This window comes from Oratosquilla oratoria, chromosome 18 (genome assembly GCF_046742065.1).
Source record: "Oratosquilla oratoria isolate Oo_2021 chromosome 18, ASM4674206v1, whole genome shotgun sequence".
Taxonomy (NCBI): domain Eukaryota; kingdom Metazoa; phylum Arthropoda; class Malacostraca; order Stomatopoda; family Squillidae; genus Oratosquilla; species Oratosquilla oratoria.
This window is the reverse complement of record NC_134794.1, coordinates 1,307,501-1,326,174: the sequence shown is the minus strand read 5'-3', so window position 1 is coordinate 1,326,174 and position 18,674 is coordinate 1,307,501. Positions and strand designations below refer to the sequence as shown.

The following is an 18,674-nucleotide window of genomic DNA, read 5'->3' as shown; positions in this document are numbered from 1 at the left end:
GAGAGGAAGGGAGGAGACTGGCGAGACTAGAAAAAGAGGGTTTTGGCTGAAGAGTTCTTCGTTTTTAGGACACAGTCCTACTCAAACCCACTATCCTCGGGTTAACTACATCTACTCGTGCGGGCAGTCAACTGATTTGTCCAACTACTTCTACTACTACTACTATAATGGACTATTGCAACACCAAATCCCAACCAGAAACACTTTATTGTTCACATGTTCATAATAATGTCCTTTTTTCAATCCACATTGTCCTTTTTTTTTATTTGGCACCATATAACTCTGCTTTGGGTCAGTCACAGATTTGTGCCCACGTTGGCCGGACGCGATGGGATCGTGCGTTTCCAGTCAAGTGTAAGTAATTAAACAAGGTTACAAATTATCTCTTAGTATAACTACAAAGCTCATTGTATTTCTCGTTCAATAGTTCTGTGTCAAAAATAGAGCTACGTTTCTAGTTGGCCGATTATTTTATGAATTTCCTGGTTTCTTATAAGTGAGACGTGTTTTCGATCTAAATTACTGATCAACCATAACGGATCCGGGTTTGTATTTCCTTGTTATTACCATCATCATTATTACTATTGTTATAATTATTCTTAGCAGTTGTAGTAGTAACGTTATTTCGACAATTATGATGGAATGCAAAATCGGCTTGTCACTCTGAAAGGGATACGTAGAAAGAACAACAATATCTGCTGTTTGTGTGTTAAAACACACACCAGGCTACTTACCCCAAGTTGTTCGCGCGCGTGTGTGTACGGTGTATATATGTCTGAATGTGTTTGCATGCACTAATGCGTGTGTTTACGTGTGTGTGTGTGTGTGTGTGTGTGTGTGTGTGTGTGTGTGTGTGTGTGCTTACCTAGATGTAGTATACAGGGTTGGAGGTATCCAAATGGGGGCCCGTCTTTTTGCCTCCACACTTTGGCGTGGATTATATCTTCATCCAACTTGTTTCACCAATCCACGCATCTACATAGAAAGCTACGCCAAAGATTTTCGACAACAAATCTAAACCAATGGAGGACACTAACAAGTTAAAAGCCTCCCGGTAGTTTAAAACGGAAACGAATGCGTGTTGAGTGGGTGGGTGGGGGATGAGGGCGTGACTTGTGTGTATAATTCGGGAGTGAAGCTCCCACGGGCTTTGGTTCGAGCCCGTTTGGTGGGTGATTTGACTTATGAGTGTGTGTGGGCCCAACCACACACACTCATACACTCACAAGATGAATGCACCCTACATAGTTGAACAGTATATACAGAAGAAGGGGCGTGACTTGGTTAGGTACCTCCTTTGATTGTAAGGTAGTGGAGTTCTGGTATATAGGCAGATTAGTATTGAACTATCAGCTCTTTTACTCGACATGAAGACATCATCCAGAGTCTTTAGTACGCCATTTCGAAAAGACGTCAGCCTTTGAATTCTCGAAATATCCACAATAGACAATGTCGTTGGACTGGTAGTGTAATCGTGAATATCTCCGCCTGACGCGAGACCAGGGTTCGATTCCCTGTCGGTGAGAAATAATATTTTAGAGGTCCACAATGGAAACAAGTTTCAAATGCTTTGTGTCATCCTTGCAACTTATACACTTTATTCGTGTATTTGATTGCAAAATAAAAATAGATTAAAAATTCATTTGTGTATTTGATTGCAAAATGAAATAGACTAAACTATGTCAACTCGCTACTCCAGATACAAGTGAATATAATTTCAATATCTACGTTGTTACATGGAAAATATATACAGATAACGTCACATAACTATAAAAAAACATCATCCTTAAATATCATTAAACATAGCCCATGATGCTTAATTACGCCTAAAAACAATATATAAATCTATAATACAAACACTGATTTTTAAAAAAGTTAGCAAGCAGTCTGTGATTTAGTTCATATTTTATGACTGTAGCAGCAACTATTTTCCTGGTAATTCAGTAATCTAATTGTTATATTTGACTACTAATTTAACTCAAACGATAAAAAGTATACCAAAATTTAACTAAGGGTAAACCGTCGCTATGAAACTGTTGACAAGCGTGACACCCACCCCGACAGATACAGTATGCCTACGTGCGTTTGAAAATTATATTGAATATCCTATATACTCTATGTTTTGTTTATTCCATCCCGTAATACTTCGTGAGTCAAATATTTGAAGAACAGAAAAACATGTAATTCTGGGTAAAAACTCTTCCGTCCACGTGAAGTTTTACTTAGAGAATTAACTTCAGGGGCGAAACGGTTATTTGAATTAACGATAGCTTTTCCAACCCCAAATTGCGTTTCTGGTTGCGTATGGGGTACTGATTATTTAAAATTGTAGTAGTTAATATATTGAAAATTTGGTAACATTCATATGGATGAGTTATGCTGCATTATTTTACGACTGGAAGCTAACCTCTAGGTCAACTCGTAAAATAATTATAATGTTGATAATCATCATGTTATACTGTCCCACCTTCCATCTATTTTCTATCACCTCTACAACACGACCTCTTCAACACCATACTATCCTCATGGAAAGAAATGCTGGTTATCGCCAGCAAAACAAAACTGATCACTCCTCAAAAGTCAAACCCTAAATACATATCGACTAAAATTCCTTCTCCTGACGGCCGTCCCCATGGCGCAGTTGGTAGACACTTCGACTCCAGTCCAGCGGGTTTTCAAACCCCGATTCGAAGCCCAGAGAGAGCAGATTCTGGCAAAGCGCACGTCGTATCCTCGATCCAGTCATTTCCTCATTCTCCTCGGGAACGAACCCCACACATTCTACGCTGCATCGTCCAGCATCCTAAGTACGAGGACCCTCTTCGCTGCGTCGTCAGCTTCAGTCACGGGCAACCTCATCGCTGCATCGTCAGCATCAGTAACGGGCACCCTCTTCGCTGCGTCGTCAGCTTCAGTAACGGGCACCCTATTCGCTGCATCGTCCAGCTAGTTACGGGCACATACCCTCTTCGCTGCATCGTCAGCTTGTACTACGTACGAGGCACAGACCCTCTTCGCTGCATCGTCCAGCATCTACTACGTACGAGGCACAGACCCTCTTCGCTGCATCCAGCATCTCAACAGGAATGACTGTCGATTCTCAACACGTCATGATCTACAAAGGCATGCACGTCCAATTCACATAGCGCACTCACAAACACTGCATGACATGCAGTCGACTACGCGTCACGCAAGTCACCACACTGCACATGGGAGACAGCTTTTAGTCAAATTTCTTTCGTATGCTACATCGGTTGGCACACAACCCATTTATGACAAAACTACACCTAACCTGGTTTTTTTGTGGAAGGTTATCACACCTAACCTGGTTTTAATTGTATCTGTTTAAAACGTACTTCGCAAGCTGAAAACAAAGCCCTTTTTGTATTTCGTAGGCACCAGGGGGTTGATGTGTCGATCCAGCAAATACATTTGGAGCTTTCTACCTACTGCGGTTAAATCTTGGAACAGTTTTAAGCCTCATAGTCTTGTCTGACGGAAAAAAACTACGCCCTTTTTGTACTTCGTGGGCGCCCGGGGGTTGATGTGTCGATCCAGCAAATGCACTTGGAGCTTTCTACCGTGGTTAAACCTTAGAACAGTCTTCCTGAACCTCATTGTCTTGTCTAACGAAATTCAAAGCTTGTTGCTCGCCAGTATTTCTGAATTTTCTAGTTCCTAAATCTTAAGCAGTCAGTACTACAGCTTTTGTGTTATCCCTACGGACCAATCGTATTGTACTTATGACTGAAGTCTCTGCTTAAAGGACGCTGATCTACTAAAACTCCCCTTTTCTTGCTACGTTTCTTAAATGTCTCCTTTATCACGACTCCTTTTTTTGGGTCAATACTGGTTACCGGAGACGACATAGTGGTGGCTGCCAGCAGGGAAGAGAAAACCTGGCCCGGGCTCGATTCCATCGTTACCACTGCCACTACTTTATATCTAGCAGCTACTACTGGTAAAGTACAATAGGTTGCCTTTTATCCTTTCACATATTTTTCTATTGCCTTCGCACTTTCCTTTTTTACCAGTCTTCCTTTATCACGATTCGTCAATTTCTTAGGATACGTTTTTTTTCCTCACTCTAAAACAATAACAGCCTGAAGCCGTTTGGGTACTTGTCTCACCTCCCTAACGTTAATTTTAATGATAACATATCAACCCCGCCCCCCAGTCTCATCTAAACACACCAAAATTATTTACAAAAATGTTTTCGGCTTACACCACACGATTTCATTCGCCTCTGTGCACTGCAGGCTTAATTTATGCGTGACATTGTCTTGTATAACTTGTCAACACCCATACGATTTTATTTAGCCGAAAGAAAGCCCACAAATAACCCAACATCTTACTGATCAACGTTGTGTCCCTGTGTCGTGCTTCCCTGTTTACGTATATAAAATTAAGTGATAGCTGGCAAAATGGTTGGATCAGTGAAGTACGAACAAGCGTATGAACAGTTTTAATGTAACATTTTTTATCTCTCAAAATGGTGGTGTTGAATGGGACTAAATTCTCCTATGATTTTTATTTGTTGTTATTTTTTGCAATTTAATGAACAAGTGAATTGAGTATGTGGGGTGAGGGAGGCTGGACTTAATAATCTATACAGACCTCTGCTCTTGGCTCTGTGTGATAGCTTAAACTGACTAGAGACTAAAGAGGCTGACTTGACTTTGTGATGATAGCTTAGACGAAAACTCTGAAGGGGGCAAGGCTCCTCCTACAACCAACTATGGATGGCTAAGTTCGTTCTGTTTACTATATACTGGCCAATAGGACATATGTCTCTTCGTAAACACCCTTGCCTTCATCGAGCAGAGCCCCATTCACTGGGTCATGTTATCCATTAGGAAAGCCTGACCAGCAAGAATGAAATTGTGTTTATGGCTCGAAAAGGGGCCCCGCGCGCGATGCCAGCTTGCGATGATAAAAACTAGTATCAACTAGTGATGTCAAATCAATCACCACACCTGTATTATTTTGGTCAACACCATATATATATATATATATATATATATATATATATTTTTTTTTTTTTATATCTAAATAATATTAGAATCATAGCGGTCATGAGGATCCGGAGGGGGAGGCAAGTTGAACCCCTCCCCCCCCCACTGGGGTAAAATTGTATCTTTAGTAAAATGGCTTGCAACGATAGCGTGTTGTCTTAGGTGACAGTTGAAAAAAAAAGTAAAATCAAGTAAATTATGTACTTTGGTTGAATTGGACCCACCACCATCCTTATGATAAACTGAAAATCATACGGGCACTGACGAATATGCCAATGATCATCACACCACATAAATAGGGGTTCGAATTCGGGTCTTCTATATCATGAATCCAACGTTCTATAATCTGAGCTATAAAGAAAATCGAGCATATCTTGCGATCTAGGCGTGATGTGTATATTGTTGTGGTATTATTGTTATTCTTTATTTTAAATTCAAATGTTTAATTACGAAAAAATAAGCAAGAATAATGGTGATACAAGTTTCACTCTAATAAATTACCAGTGTCAAGCGGGAACGAATCATATAAATATATTAAATATAAAATTGCTTATACATCCTATAAGTCTATGGGATCCTTCTCAGACTGTATTTGGTAACCGTAAATTATATATTCATTGAACACTAGACATAATAGAAACTTTACATAGGGCATAACTTTTATAGCACTTGGCAAGATACAGACGGAAAGACCAGGATAAAGTCTGGGAATGGAGTCAAAAGTGGGAAGTGAACTTCAACATCAATAAATGTAGTACAGTATAATGGAGTTTGGAAAAAGTAAAACTAGAATATCAGGGCAATATAAAATTGGTACAAAGGAAGTAAAAAAAGTACACTCTGAAAGGAACCTAGGAGTAATTATCAGCAAGGGCATGTCACCAGAGAACCATATTAACAAAATAGTCAGAGAAATCTTCAATTTACTAAGATCTATGAAAATTGCCTTTGACTACTTGAATGAGGAAATGGTAAAGAAAATATTAGTCACACTAATAAGACCAAGATTGGAGTATGCTGCGACACTATGGACACCAAGCACAAAAAAGAACATAAATTAGAAAGAATTCAAAGAGCAATGGCAAAGTTTGCACCAACTCTCTCTAAATTGACATGTGAACAAAGATTATCAAAACTGGAACTACCAACCCTGGAACAAAGAAGAGGGAGGGGAGATCTGACCATTTGCAGAATTATGAAAGGGAAGGAAGTCCTCGGCAGAGATGATTTATTGAAGTGTGATAAGAGAAAAACAAGAGGACATGAAAAGAAACTCAAAAAGGATAGTTGTAGAAGAGATCTGAAAAAAGAATAGTTTCCCACACAGAGTGGTAGATATCTGGAACAAATTGGATGAGGCAACATTGTGTGCAAAAACTATACAAGAATTTAAGAACAAAGTTGATGCTGAAAGATACAAAGACGGGTTCACTACGAGCATAGATCTCTTCCCATATACTAAACTAGGTAAAATACACACAATTTCTTCTGCCCTATAGAACTACAATGAAAACAAGCTGATATTAATGCGAAACAGACATGTTGCATTCAAACATACAGTATACCCATGACTTGCAAGTAATTGTCACTGCTGTAAGTGTGCAGAATACATCTGTCCCAAGGGTTTGGATACATTTCTATTAAAGATGTGCAGAACTAAATGACATACTCGTCAAACTATCTTTTCCCTTCCTGGTACTGCTCTATCTCCGTATATATGTATGCGTGATTCACCATGGCCTTGGATCACGTGTTGGACTCGTGATCGACAGCTACTACCCTCCGGGAAGAGAGATCAGAGCTCATGTATGACCGATCTATGGGTACTGCTGTGACCTCACACGCACAGACAACTCCCCGCCCATGAGAGTTGGAGTAACGACTCGCAGAGCAGCAATAATGAAATTATTTCAGCCCTGTGAGTGTGTATTTACCTAGTTGCTGACATGGCGTCTGCCTTCCTGGACCCAGTCCTCCCCTTCCTCATTTCCTTCCATCTTCCTCAGTAATCCCTCCCCTTCTCCTTTTTCATCACCTTCCCACTACACCACGAGGTTTCCCCTTCCCTGTAAATACAACACAGGTACTTCCTTGTCGTTGTGATCCTCGGAATTCTTGGATAACTCCAGAGTCCGAACTTCGCTGCCATTTTGACCGACGTGTGAGTGTGTATTTACCTAGTTGTATTTACCTAGTTGTATTTTACGGGAAGGGGAGCTATGCTCGTGAGGTCCCGTCTTCATATCTCATTTTATCTAAACTATTTTTAAATTCATGTATTGTTTTTGCACACACCACTTTCTCATCTAACTTGTTCCAACTGTCTATTGCTCTGTGAGGAAAGCTGTTCTTTTTCAAATCTCTTCTATAGTTGTCTTTTTTTATTTTCTTTCCGTGTCCTCTTGTATTTCTGTCATCCCATTTTATCAGATTCTCTCTATCAGTAATTTCTATGCCTTTCATGATTCTGTAAATAGCTATCAAATCTCCTCTCTCTCTTCTTTGCTCTAGTGTCTGTAGTTTAAGTTTTTGTAGTCTCTCTTCATATGATAGTTTTGAGAGTGTTGGTGCCAGTTTAGTAATTGCTCTTTGTATTCTTTCAAGTTTTTTTATACATTTTTTTGTACTTGGTGACCATATCGTTGCTGCATATTCCAATCTTGGTCTTATCAGGGTGACTAGGATTTTCCTCACCATTTCTTCATCCAGGTATGTAAATGCCACTTTGATTGTTCTTATTAAATTATAAGTTTCTCCAAAAATCTTATTTATATGTTTCTCAGGTGACATATTATTCATAACAATGACTCCCAGGTCCCTCTCATTTTCTACTCTTTTTATTCCTTCTTCTCCCAAATTATATGATCCTGTTATTCTGTTTTTGCTTTTTCCAAATTCCATTATACTACACTTTTTTGTATTGAACTCCATCTCCCACTTCCTACTCCATTCTTGTACTTTATTTAGATCTCTCTGTAGTGATTCACAATCTTCTTCAGTTTTCACTCTTTTCAGTAATTTTGCATCATCTGCAAAGAAGCTCATATAGCTTTCAATTCCTTCATCCATATCATTAATATATATAGCAAACATTATTGGGGCCAGAACTGTTCCCTGCGGGACACCGCTTATTACTTCATTCCATTTTGAGTGCTGATCTCTTATCACTACTCGCATTTTTCTTTCTTGCAAAAAGTCTTCCATCCAATTTAGCAATTTACCTTGTATTCCTCCTTCATATTCTAATTTCTTAAGCAACTTCTTATGTGGTACTTTGTCAAAAGCTTTTTTTAGGTCTAGAAATGCACAATCAGCCCATCCATCTCTTTCTTGTATTATATCTATTAGCCTTGAATAGAAACATATTAAATTGGTGACGCATGATCGTCCTTGTCTGAATCCAAATTGCCTTGGATTTAGTACGTTGTTTTTTTCCAAGTATTTTACCCATCTACTTTTGATAATTCTTTCACATATTTTTGCTATTGTACTTGTTAGAGAGACTGGTCTATAGTTGGTAGGTTCTTCTTTATTTCCTCCTTTATATATAGGTACTATATTTGCTTTTTTCCAATCTTCTGGAACTTTTCCTTCTTTTAAGGAACTGCTTATTATGCTATGTATTTTGTCTGCCAGTTCATTCCTACATTCTTTCAGAATCCAGTTTGCTATTTCATCTGGCCCATGCGATTTTCTGACATCAAAATTACCCAAGTGTGTCAATATTTCATTCTTCGTTACTTCTATTTCTTCCATAGGGGGGACTTTTTCCTTCCACTCAATCTCTTCAGGTTGTATATTTTCCCTTGTAAACACTGATTTAAAATGTTTGTTCATAATTTCTGCCATTTCCATTTCCTCAGTGTATTCAACTCCCCCTTGTCTTAATTTCTCCAAGTCTTGTTTGTTTTTCAGTTTATTGTTTACAAATCTGTAGAATAGTTTTGGTTGATCTTTACACTTTTCTATAACATCTTTTTCATATTTTCTTTTTTCCTCTCTGCACTTTTGTACATATTCATTTCTATAACCAGTATATATTTTCCATTTTTCAGGTCTTCTGTCTTTTTTCCATCCGGTCCAGGCTTTGTCTCTTTTGTCTTTTAACTCCCTACAACTTTTGTTGTACCAGCATTTTACATATTCTTTTTCTTGTTTTTGTCTTGGGACATACTTTTCCACTCCTTCTTTGTAAATTTTTGTCAAAATATTCCATTTCTCTTCCACTGATGTTTCTTCTTTGTATATTTCTTCCCAGTTTTCTTGTTGGAAGAATTCTCTTATTTTATCAAAGTTTGTTTTTTCATACATCATTCTTCCTTTTCTATATTGTTCATTTCTTTTCATATATTTTTCTTCATTAAGTTCCAGTTCAATCAATATGTGGTCACTTTTACCTATTGGTGTTTTATATTCAATCTTGTCCACTATTCTAGGTTCAGATGTAATTATTAAGTCTAGCCTCGATGGTTCTTCTTCATTTCTATACCTAGTGTTCTCTTGTATCCATTGTGTCATTGAATGGTCAGTAATCATCTCAAGTAGAGCATTTCCCCATGAGTCATCACCACTCTTTACTGTCATTTCTTCCCAGCAGATTTCTTTGCAATTAAAGTCGCCCATCATAACTATTCTTCCTCCGTCTTCCATTATTTTAGTTAATGCTATCTTTGTGTCCTCTAACATACTTTTATGTTCATTCTCCTCCCATGAGGCTGTTTTCGGAGGCACATAGTTGATCACAAATTTTCTGCTCTTCTTATCTCGGTCTTCCACTTCTATCATAATCATCTCTACTGTATTCTTTCCATATATGACACCTTTCACGTTTATATCCTTCTTTGTCAGGAACATAACTCCACCCCCTTGTTTTTTCTCTCTGTTTCTAATCCAATAATTGTATGTATCATGTCCTACACTGTTGGGTGGTAGTGGGCCTTTTAATTTTGTTTCTACAATTCCCATTATGTCCGGTTCTTTTTCTTTCAAATAATCATTCAGTTCATTCAATCCTGTTATCAATCCATCTATATTTGTGTAAGACACTCTTAGTTTTCTGCCACTTCCATTGTGTTCTCTGTTTCCCTTATGTTTTTCTTTAGTATGTCGAACTGCTTTATTTTCATGTTCACTACTCTCCAATAGAATCTCTCTTTCTCTGACTCCGTTCTTTCCTCGTTTTTTGCCTTAGCTTCAATTCTTTTCTGCTTTTCTGCCTCTCTTTCCTCCTTATTCATTTCTCTTTTTATCCATACCTTTTTATATTGATCATTTGTTGCTAGTTTCCCTGTCTTGGATAGAATTTTCTCTGCCGTTGTTTGTGACCTGAATTTAATCTTAATTGGTCTGGTCTTATCTGTACTATATTTTCCGAGTCTGAATTTTTCCTCAATTTCCTTTATAATTTCTGGTTCATCTTCCTGGACTAATTTTAATAAACTGCTTACCCTTTCATTTTCCTCCTTGATTCTTGCGGTTCTATCTGGGTTATGTTTCTCTTCCATTCCTAATATAATTATACATTTCTTTTTGTCAGCTAATTCTCTTACTATATTCTCCTTCTGTCTCATCACTTTAATAACTGAGTCTTCATTATGTTCTTTCAATTGCTGTTTAACTATGTCAGTGAATGAAACCTTATTCCCTTCTTGAGTTATTCTCCAATTTTTAGCTTCTGTAGCTATTTTCTCACTGTTTTCATTACTATTCTTCTTCAATTTCTCATTCTCCTCCTTTACATTTCCTAACTGTCTTTTTAGGTCCTCTACTTCTTCAGTTAAGTTTCTGTTAGCCTTCTCTAGTTGTTCCAATCTTTCAATTCTTTGGAGAATGGAGCCTACATTACCTAACTTACGTTCCAAGTCCTCGATCACCTTATCAACTCTCTCCTCTAGTCTTATCAGTCTGGGGGGGGTTGTGTCCCCCCCACCCTCTTTAAATCCCTGGAACATATTCTCGTCACTTTCTACTGTATTTCTCCTCTCTATACTTCTAATCTTTACATTTTTATTTGCCATTTCGTCATCCGGTGGTCGTTTCATGTTGACCTTCCGCCCGTCTGCCTGGGCCAAGTCCTCCACATCCTCATTACCTTCCATTTCCCCAGTAATCCCTCCCCCTCTCCTCTTTCCTTACTTTCCCACTACCTCACGAGCAATTCCCCCCCCCCTGCAAATACAAAAAGGCACTTCTCTTTGCGTTGGTATCCACAATCTGCACTTTTCTTCAGAGCGTTCTTCAAGCCGTCCGTTCGTTGAAAGTGTGTGTGTGTGTGTGTGTGTATTCACTTGGTCTTGGTCTTTGGATCACGTGTTGGACTCGTGATCGACAGCTATTTCCCTCCTGGAAGAGAGCTCAGAGCTCGTAGGTCCGATCTATGGGTAATGCTATGACCTTGCACACACACACACCCCCAACTCCCCGCCCACGAGAGTTGGAGTAACACCCCTCAGCGCTGCGATACTGATATTATTTCAGCCCCGGGCGAGGATCGAACCCGGACCTCCGTAGTGGCAAGCCAGAGCTCTAACCACAGCGCCATGAGTGTGTGTGTGTGTGTGTGTGTGTGTGTGTGTGTGCGTGCACGTAAGCCTGTACGGCAAATACATTCTGCAATTCTATTCGGCTGTCGCTTCACGGTGCAGTTGGTACCGTCAGTACCTGACATGTCTATAGGTCCGGGTTCGACCCCAATCGCATATCTACTGCAACGTTACAAGTTTCTCCCACGTAAACAATGTGTAACTATGGCGTAACTTCGAACGAATATGTAACTAAGGTAAACGTCCTCTGAGACTTCACCATATAAGCGAATTAACCCTAACCACTGCAACCGCGTAGCGATGGCTTTTGCAACCCTTGTTCGTGGAAGCTTTCCACGTCCTCCGCTGTCTCTGTGCGACGGCCCCCACTGTGGCCAGCTTGATCTTCATTTCCTCCCTCCGTGCATGGTGGCATTTTCATCATGCCTGTCGCCTGACTGTTCTATACATTTCGATCCATATTCAAGCAGAGCTCGGTTACACTGACACCAAACGAATTAAAAAATCCTTACCTTCGGCGATATCTGCCTGACACACACACACACACACACTGTGGAATGAGTCGTATATTATCTCGACTAAAAGGACGTGATTCTATTTAAGATTTTTATTACAGTTACAAGGGAGCCCTGGCACATAGTTAAACTGGTTAGTTGGCTCAGCTGTTGTTTCAAATTTGACTAAAAAATATAACTAGCAGGATCAAAACTGTAGTGGACCTGTCAAATATGTACCTACAACTAACACTAAACGGGCAATTGATAATATTAATATATTTAAACCAAAGTATGAGCCAAGAGGTGTGGCGTGGATTACGAGTAAAAATGGGGCGCCCACAGGTGGACGCACTAGACACGTATACGTACACTGTATTTATTGCCTAATTGTAGTACACAGGAATGGAACAATGCTCTCTGGGTCCCGTCTCTTCGTCTCGAATCCATCGTACCTTGCCTCAAATACAGTTCTAATTTAATCTACATCCTTGATTTCCTATTTTGTTTCGTGATTACATGTGTTCACCAATATTTGCCAAATTTGTGTTTTTGTTCATGTATTTTGTTATTAATCTCTGTGTTTAGAGCTTGTATTTGGTCTGTCTTCTTGGGGAACGGTGTGGGGGCACTGTGATTAAGTGTATCGCGTTGTTTGACGAGGCCTTAGATTTCTGGTGTGAAGTTGGGTTGTGTGATTTGCCTCTGGAGATGCATTTCTTGTCTGCGTTTTGTATGACTATACTGAAAGTATGTACAGCAGCGTATACGTCTGTAATTGGTGTACGGTTTTGAGTCTCAAATTGTCTCTTCAGTAAAAGCTTCCCAGTTTGCTTTCTTGTAATTGATGTATGTGTGTCTGTGGCCAACTGGGGTGCATCGTGTTTTGGTGGTGATGATGATTGGAAGGTGGTCGGGTCTGAGGACTCCAACCATTTTCCATGGAGTTGTTCGTGTTCTGAGGGAACAAAAGGTGATGTCAGGAAAGGAGATGTGGGGGTGGAGGTGGTGGTGTTGGGGGGGTTGATGGGGGATATGTGTGTGTGTGATTATGGGTGTTGTTCAAGATGAGTCAAGTTGTGTTTGTAGATCAAATCCTGTTTATGTCGGGACTTTGACAAACCAGGCTGAAGACTTGTAGTTGAAGTCACCACTCAAGGCATTTACACCGGCGCGCCTAGTTGTCGTGCGGCTATGGATGACTCTCCGCATGCAATACGCACGTTCCCGCATGCATGCTTCTGTTCACACCGAGAGTGAAGCAGTCGTCAACATGGCTGCTCTCGACCAAGCAGTTGCTGCTGCCGCAGCTGTTATTATTTTGAGACAGACGAAATCGACAAATATCTTGCACGTCGGAGGGTATGTGTCAGTATAGAAGAGGTTAGGGTGGCAAGCAATGTGCTTTTCAAGAATTTCACATGTATGTTTCCAAATTATTTTGAAATACTTACTCATTTGATTGGGTCGTTGATTGCCAAAGAAAATAGACTATAGAAAAGCTATACCAGTGGCCACACGATTAGCTCTCACGTTGCGATTCCTGGCTACCGGCGATAACTATCCCAGCCTGGTGTTCTGGTTCAAAGTATCTAAAGCAGTAATGTGCAAAATAATTCGTGAAGTCTGTCAAGCTTTGGTGAAATCTCTGGAATGCTACGTAAAGAGTAAATTTTAGCTGGGACGACAGTCACTTATAATTACTCCTGTTCTTCTTCTTTCCGACTTTTCAACACTCTCGGTTACCAGGGGCCGTATACACAAAACTTGTTAGCACTAACAAATAGCTGTTAAGGGTAACAAATTCCTGTTAAGACTAACATTTAGCTGTTAAGCACTAACAGTGGATACAGAAAACTTGTTAGGGCCTTAAAAGTACTGTTAAGGTAAAAGTGGTGTGGAGGACTATTAAGCTCTTAACAAATTCCTGTTAGTAGAAAAGATGGCGGAGCAACAACAACAAATACAAAGACGACGGCGAGTATGTCGACAGCGACGGGTCATATTTAACGAGTACAATGACGACGAACTCATCAAACGCTTCAGAATGAACCGTGCTGGTATAATAACAATGGCTGATTTAGTGAGGGACAAACTTCAATCCCGAACAGAACGGAATCGACCACTGAGTCCTGAGACGAAGGTGGAAATTACCCTATGATATTTAGCCACAGGTAAAATCATAAAAATGCAGCAGCGACGACTTTGAGACCTCACAAGCAACAATCAGTTGTGTCATTACTCAAACAATTGATGCACTATCAGAACCAAGAAGCGCAAGTAAAACAAGCAGAGTTCATGGAAGACTGTAGGTTTCCCGGTGTTGTGGGTACCATAGATGGCACAAATATTAGAATTGTGGCTCCAAGTGTAGATGAACATTTATATGTAAACAGAAAACGATACCACAGCATCAACGTGCTTTGCCATGCCTCCTTCTTGTCCTTGTGTCCTTGGCTTGAATCGCCCATTTATAATTATTTTTTCCTCCATAATCACGTTGACCAAGAGGAGTGTTTCGTCTTGTGACCAGTTTGGCTTCCTTTTCTTTTTCTGTGATTCTTCTGCCATGTCTATATCCTCTGAAATAATTGTTGAGTCTTCTGTCGGAAGATTTGGCTGTGGCGCGGCCGCCTATACAATGCGCCTTCGTCCAAAAATATCTGTCGTTGGTTAATAAGTACTCCTAAAAAAACATACATACGATATCTATGTGCTATCATGATACTCTATTAATAAATTTTGAACAACTGCATTAATAACACTGTTTTATGTGTGCAATTTTTAATAATACGTCCATTTACACGTTCATAAGCTGCTAACTTTAGCACTGTTTAGCGCAACTTGACAAACAACTGTTTACTAGCTAACAGTTGTTAGTTAAGCATTGGTGTATAACTTTTAGTTGTTTTCTGTTAGCTAGCAGAGATTGTTAAGGCTAACAAAAAAGTTTTGTGTATACGGCCCCAGGTGACTACCATCGGGGGAGGATCATATGTATATTTTTTTCCAAGCTCTTTCAGTCTTTCTCCCAGTGCCAACACCACAACCGCCACCGACACCCCCTACCAACAACACCACATATCTAAACAACACAAAGCAAAATAACAAAACACAAAACAAACCAAAACAAAACAACGATAATCCTCAGTATAGTTTTTCGCTTGACCAATCCGCCGTACTTGCAATAGAGTAAACACGTGTATATCAAATGGTGGCTAGCGTGCGAGGGTTCCACGGGTCCTATCTGGGACGGGGAGACACTTGCGCCTACGTGCGTGTACATTGGCCTGTGCGCACAGATTTGCCTCTCCATGAAATAGGGGTTGGTTCTCGATAGCGATGCGATATTATCATAAAGAAGCGCTGGTGAATTGTCGACGACGGAATACAAAACGTCCTTGGATTTGTGGTTTTGATATTCAATTTTGATCTTTGATATAATTGTGTTTTGTCTAAAAATTACATTACGTTTACAGAGTGCGATCATATCACCTCTTTCCCTTCTTTCCTTCAGTGTTGCTGATCCCAGGGTCGTTAGCTCTTCACCACAGGATACGTCCCTAAGTTCCAGATCCCAGTGAGTGGTGATCATTAATACATCAATTTTGTCTGTGTCCTTTCTTTCAGTGAACTTCTAACAATCATTGCATATGCTTGACTTTTTGACACTAGGTTACTTCAACTAAAATTCAAACCTCACATTTGTCCATTATATATACATTTCTTTGGCTATACTGTTATTTTTTTACTTGTATATAATACTTCTAATTTGGTTATCACTCTCTTCTACAATTACTACTTTCCATTTTTTTTTCTTTATTATCACTCATTTTCATAATTGCACTTGTTGGTACTGTACTATTCTTTATTTCAATTCAACTCTAACCACACGCATCCTCTATTCTACACAGTTCCAGTCAGTAGCAAAAGTGTGCTTGTCTAGCTACAGAAATGCATGTGAAATTTAAGCTTGTAACCCAAGTGTATATTCAATTACTGTCTGAGACTTATGGTGCACAAATGAATACTAGTAGTCAACAATTTATGTTAAACTTGAATAGTGAGTTTAACAAGAAAGAATATGCACAAGCCTGAGCATCCAGTCTAATGAAGGGTGATGATGTAGAAACAACTCCTAGACAGCAAGATCTATTGACCAGTGTTGATACAATCTAGACTAATAGGAAGTGCCCAAAATGTATATGCATTGTTAGACAACATTCAGGACTGTTCATTCCAAGGTAATAAAATCTTCAATCTTGTCTTGGAGGCTTATGGAGTTGAGTTTGGAATCCCTCATAAACATCTTATTCATATATAAGACCTGGTCATCAGAAAAGGGCATTGTTTGGGGAGTGGTTATTCTCACAGGAAAAAAAAAAAAAAAAAAAAAAAAAAAAAAAAATTAAGTATTTAGCTGAACTAGTACTACTGAAGTAATTTTTGAGGACTATCTCCAAAGAACGTTGATGTATGCCTTTAGAAAAGGATGTCCTAGCAAATGAATAGGCTGCTGAATTAGGAGATATATACATGTTAACACACAAACCTTCTTCAGAAAAATCCTTGGATCTATATAAAGGGAAAGGAAATAGCCAAGAACCCATGTCATGAATCATCTTCTTAACCAACCATCAAGAAAAATGAATCATAGAAGTCATGTGTGAAGTCAAAGGGGTACTTTTATGGAGGAAAATAGACCACCAGATGAGGGAGTGTTGTAAAAGGATCATAGATCTGGCTCATTGTAAACCAGTCTTTAACAAGTCCAAACAATGAAGTAGTTCTATTAGCAGGCCAGAGCACTTTTGGTGATGGGAGCAAAACTACCAGTAAGCCAGTGGCACTGGCAGGTGAGTAGGCACACCATAAGCATATCCCTAATGGCTGGTGGGGGTCTTTACTTGGTACAGTAGCATGGAGAGTCAACATAAATATCATAGTGATAATTCCTCTTTCTATATCCACAGCCTAGATAATTATAGAGCCCAAGTTGGAGCCATACAAGAATCTAAAATCAATTAACATAACTGGAGAATAAGAGACAGGACCCTAGAAGCATAGCTACTTTCCCATATACTATAATTAGGTAAATGCATCACAAAATAAAAACCTCGCCAAGGCAATAAATGATGGCAGATTTACATCATTTGATCAAAACGTTTCTAGATTTATATAGAGGTCGAGCATGTCTATTTCTAAATGACGGGTCACTCAATTTTATGCTCATAATTTTTTTTTTCACAAACACATACCAGTACAGTAATATTTAAAGGTTAAATCATGCAATCTTAAATGTCTAATACAATTCATTTTCTCTTTTCTGAATTTCTGCTAATTTGTTTCAAGTATCTGTTGACTTCATCCAGATATAGTACTTTAAATAAAGTGCAGATAATTTTAACAGTCCTAAATTTGATCAAGAACATAGATGAACTAATCTATGTTTATAAATAAATACAAGGGACTAAGAACAAGTAACACATGTGGTGGCCCTGCAAGGATATTAAGAGAATCATCTCCTTGCTGCCCATCTTCATACCCCAGCAACTTCCTGCTTCCATTTGGAGGTGCAGTGTAAAGGGCCTGGCACTTAGTCTTCACACTGTGCCAAAGATCTCTCTTTCTCAGCTTCAACACAAGAACAGCTGACAACCAGCAACTGCTCTTTTCTTTCTACAATTTTCAAATAGTAATATAGAAAGTCCCACACTAAAACAGCACAGCCATCAGTCCAAGGTTTCTTTACAGAGAAATTGAAGGAAGGACCCATGGATCAATCTCAGCTATTGTGGGGTTGCAGGTTTCCAGTTAGTGAAACTCAAGGCAACAATTGATTGAAGTGATTGTAAAGAAATATGATATGCCAGAGCAGGAGGCATGAAATCAACTTAATAATTACTAACTGATCATTCTTCTTTTCCCCTCAGGTCTGAAGCTAATGCTTCCATGATGGAAGTTGAAGATCTTCTAACAGGATGCTATGAAAACGATCAAACAAATCTAAACAATATTACAAACTACACTCAAACATACATGGATGATTTCCTCCATAACGAGGACATTCTTTTTGCACATAATTGTATAAATCTGAACAGCTCTGTCAGTGATGAAAGCCACCTTAACCCTTCATATAAACTTTCCTGTGGTGCACACCAACACCAAATAGATCATATAGGTGACAGCAAAATAACAGAAAATGATGAGTTTACATTCTGTAAATGTATGAATGAAAATGGAAAAAACAAAATAAGCTATAATCCAATATTTGTGGCTGAACAATACAAAAAGCCCATACTACATTACCAGGAGCATGAACACTGTAGTAATGTTTGGCACACAGAGCACAATAACTGGTTACATGAGCCTAGAAGATACTTGCCAATCTCTTCTTGCCTTTGTGGACATTCTGCTTATGCTGTAAGAAATCACACAGACATTATGCAACTATATGACAGTCATTGTCTAACCACCACATGCAGCCTGAATGGATACACGAATCTACCTTCTCAAGAGAATCACAAATGTCTGAATGATGTGAAGGCCTTGTACAGGAATGCATGTTCCTCTTCCCTTGAAAAATCTGATGATGGTGACAAGGGCCCTGCTAAGAGTGGACA

General features: G+C 39.1%; 1 protein-coding gene across 1 annotated transcript in view; it reads left to right on the top strand.

Moving 5' to 3' along the window:
- The first annotated feature begins 283 nt into the window (after positions 1-283).
- Positions 284-18,674, top strand: part of LOC143034971 (uncharacterized) — a 19,188-nt gene continuing 797 nt past the window's right edge. Inside the window, exons 1-3 of the mRNA XM_076201323.1 lie at positions 284-354; positions 15,569-15,631; positions 17,985-18,674. The exon at positions 17,985-18,674 is cut by the window's right edge and continues 797 nt beyond it. Coding sequence (XP_076057438.1) covers positions 329-354; positions 15,569-15,631; positions 17,985-18,674 — 779 coding nt within the window. The 5' untranslated portion in view covers positions 284-328. The remainder of the gene's footprint in view (positions 355-15,568; positions 15,632-17,984) is intronic.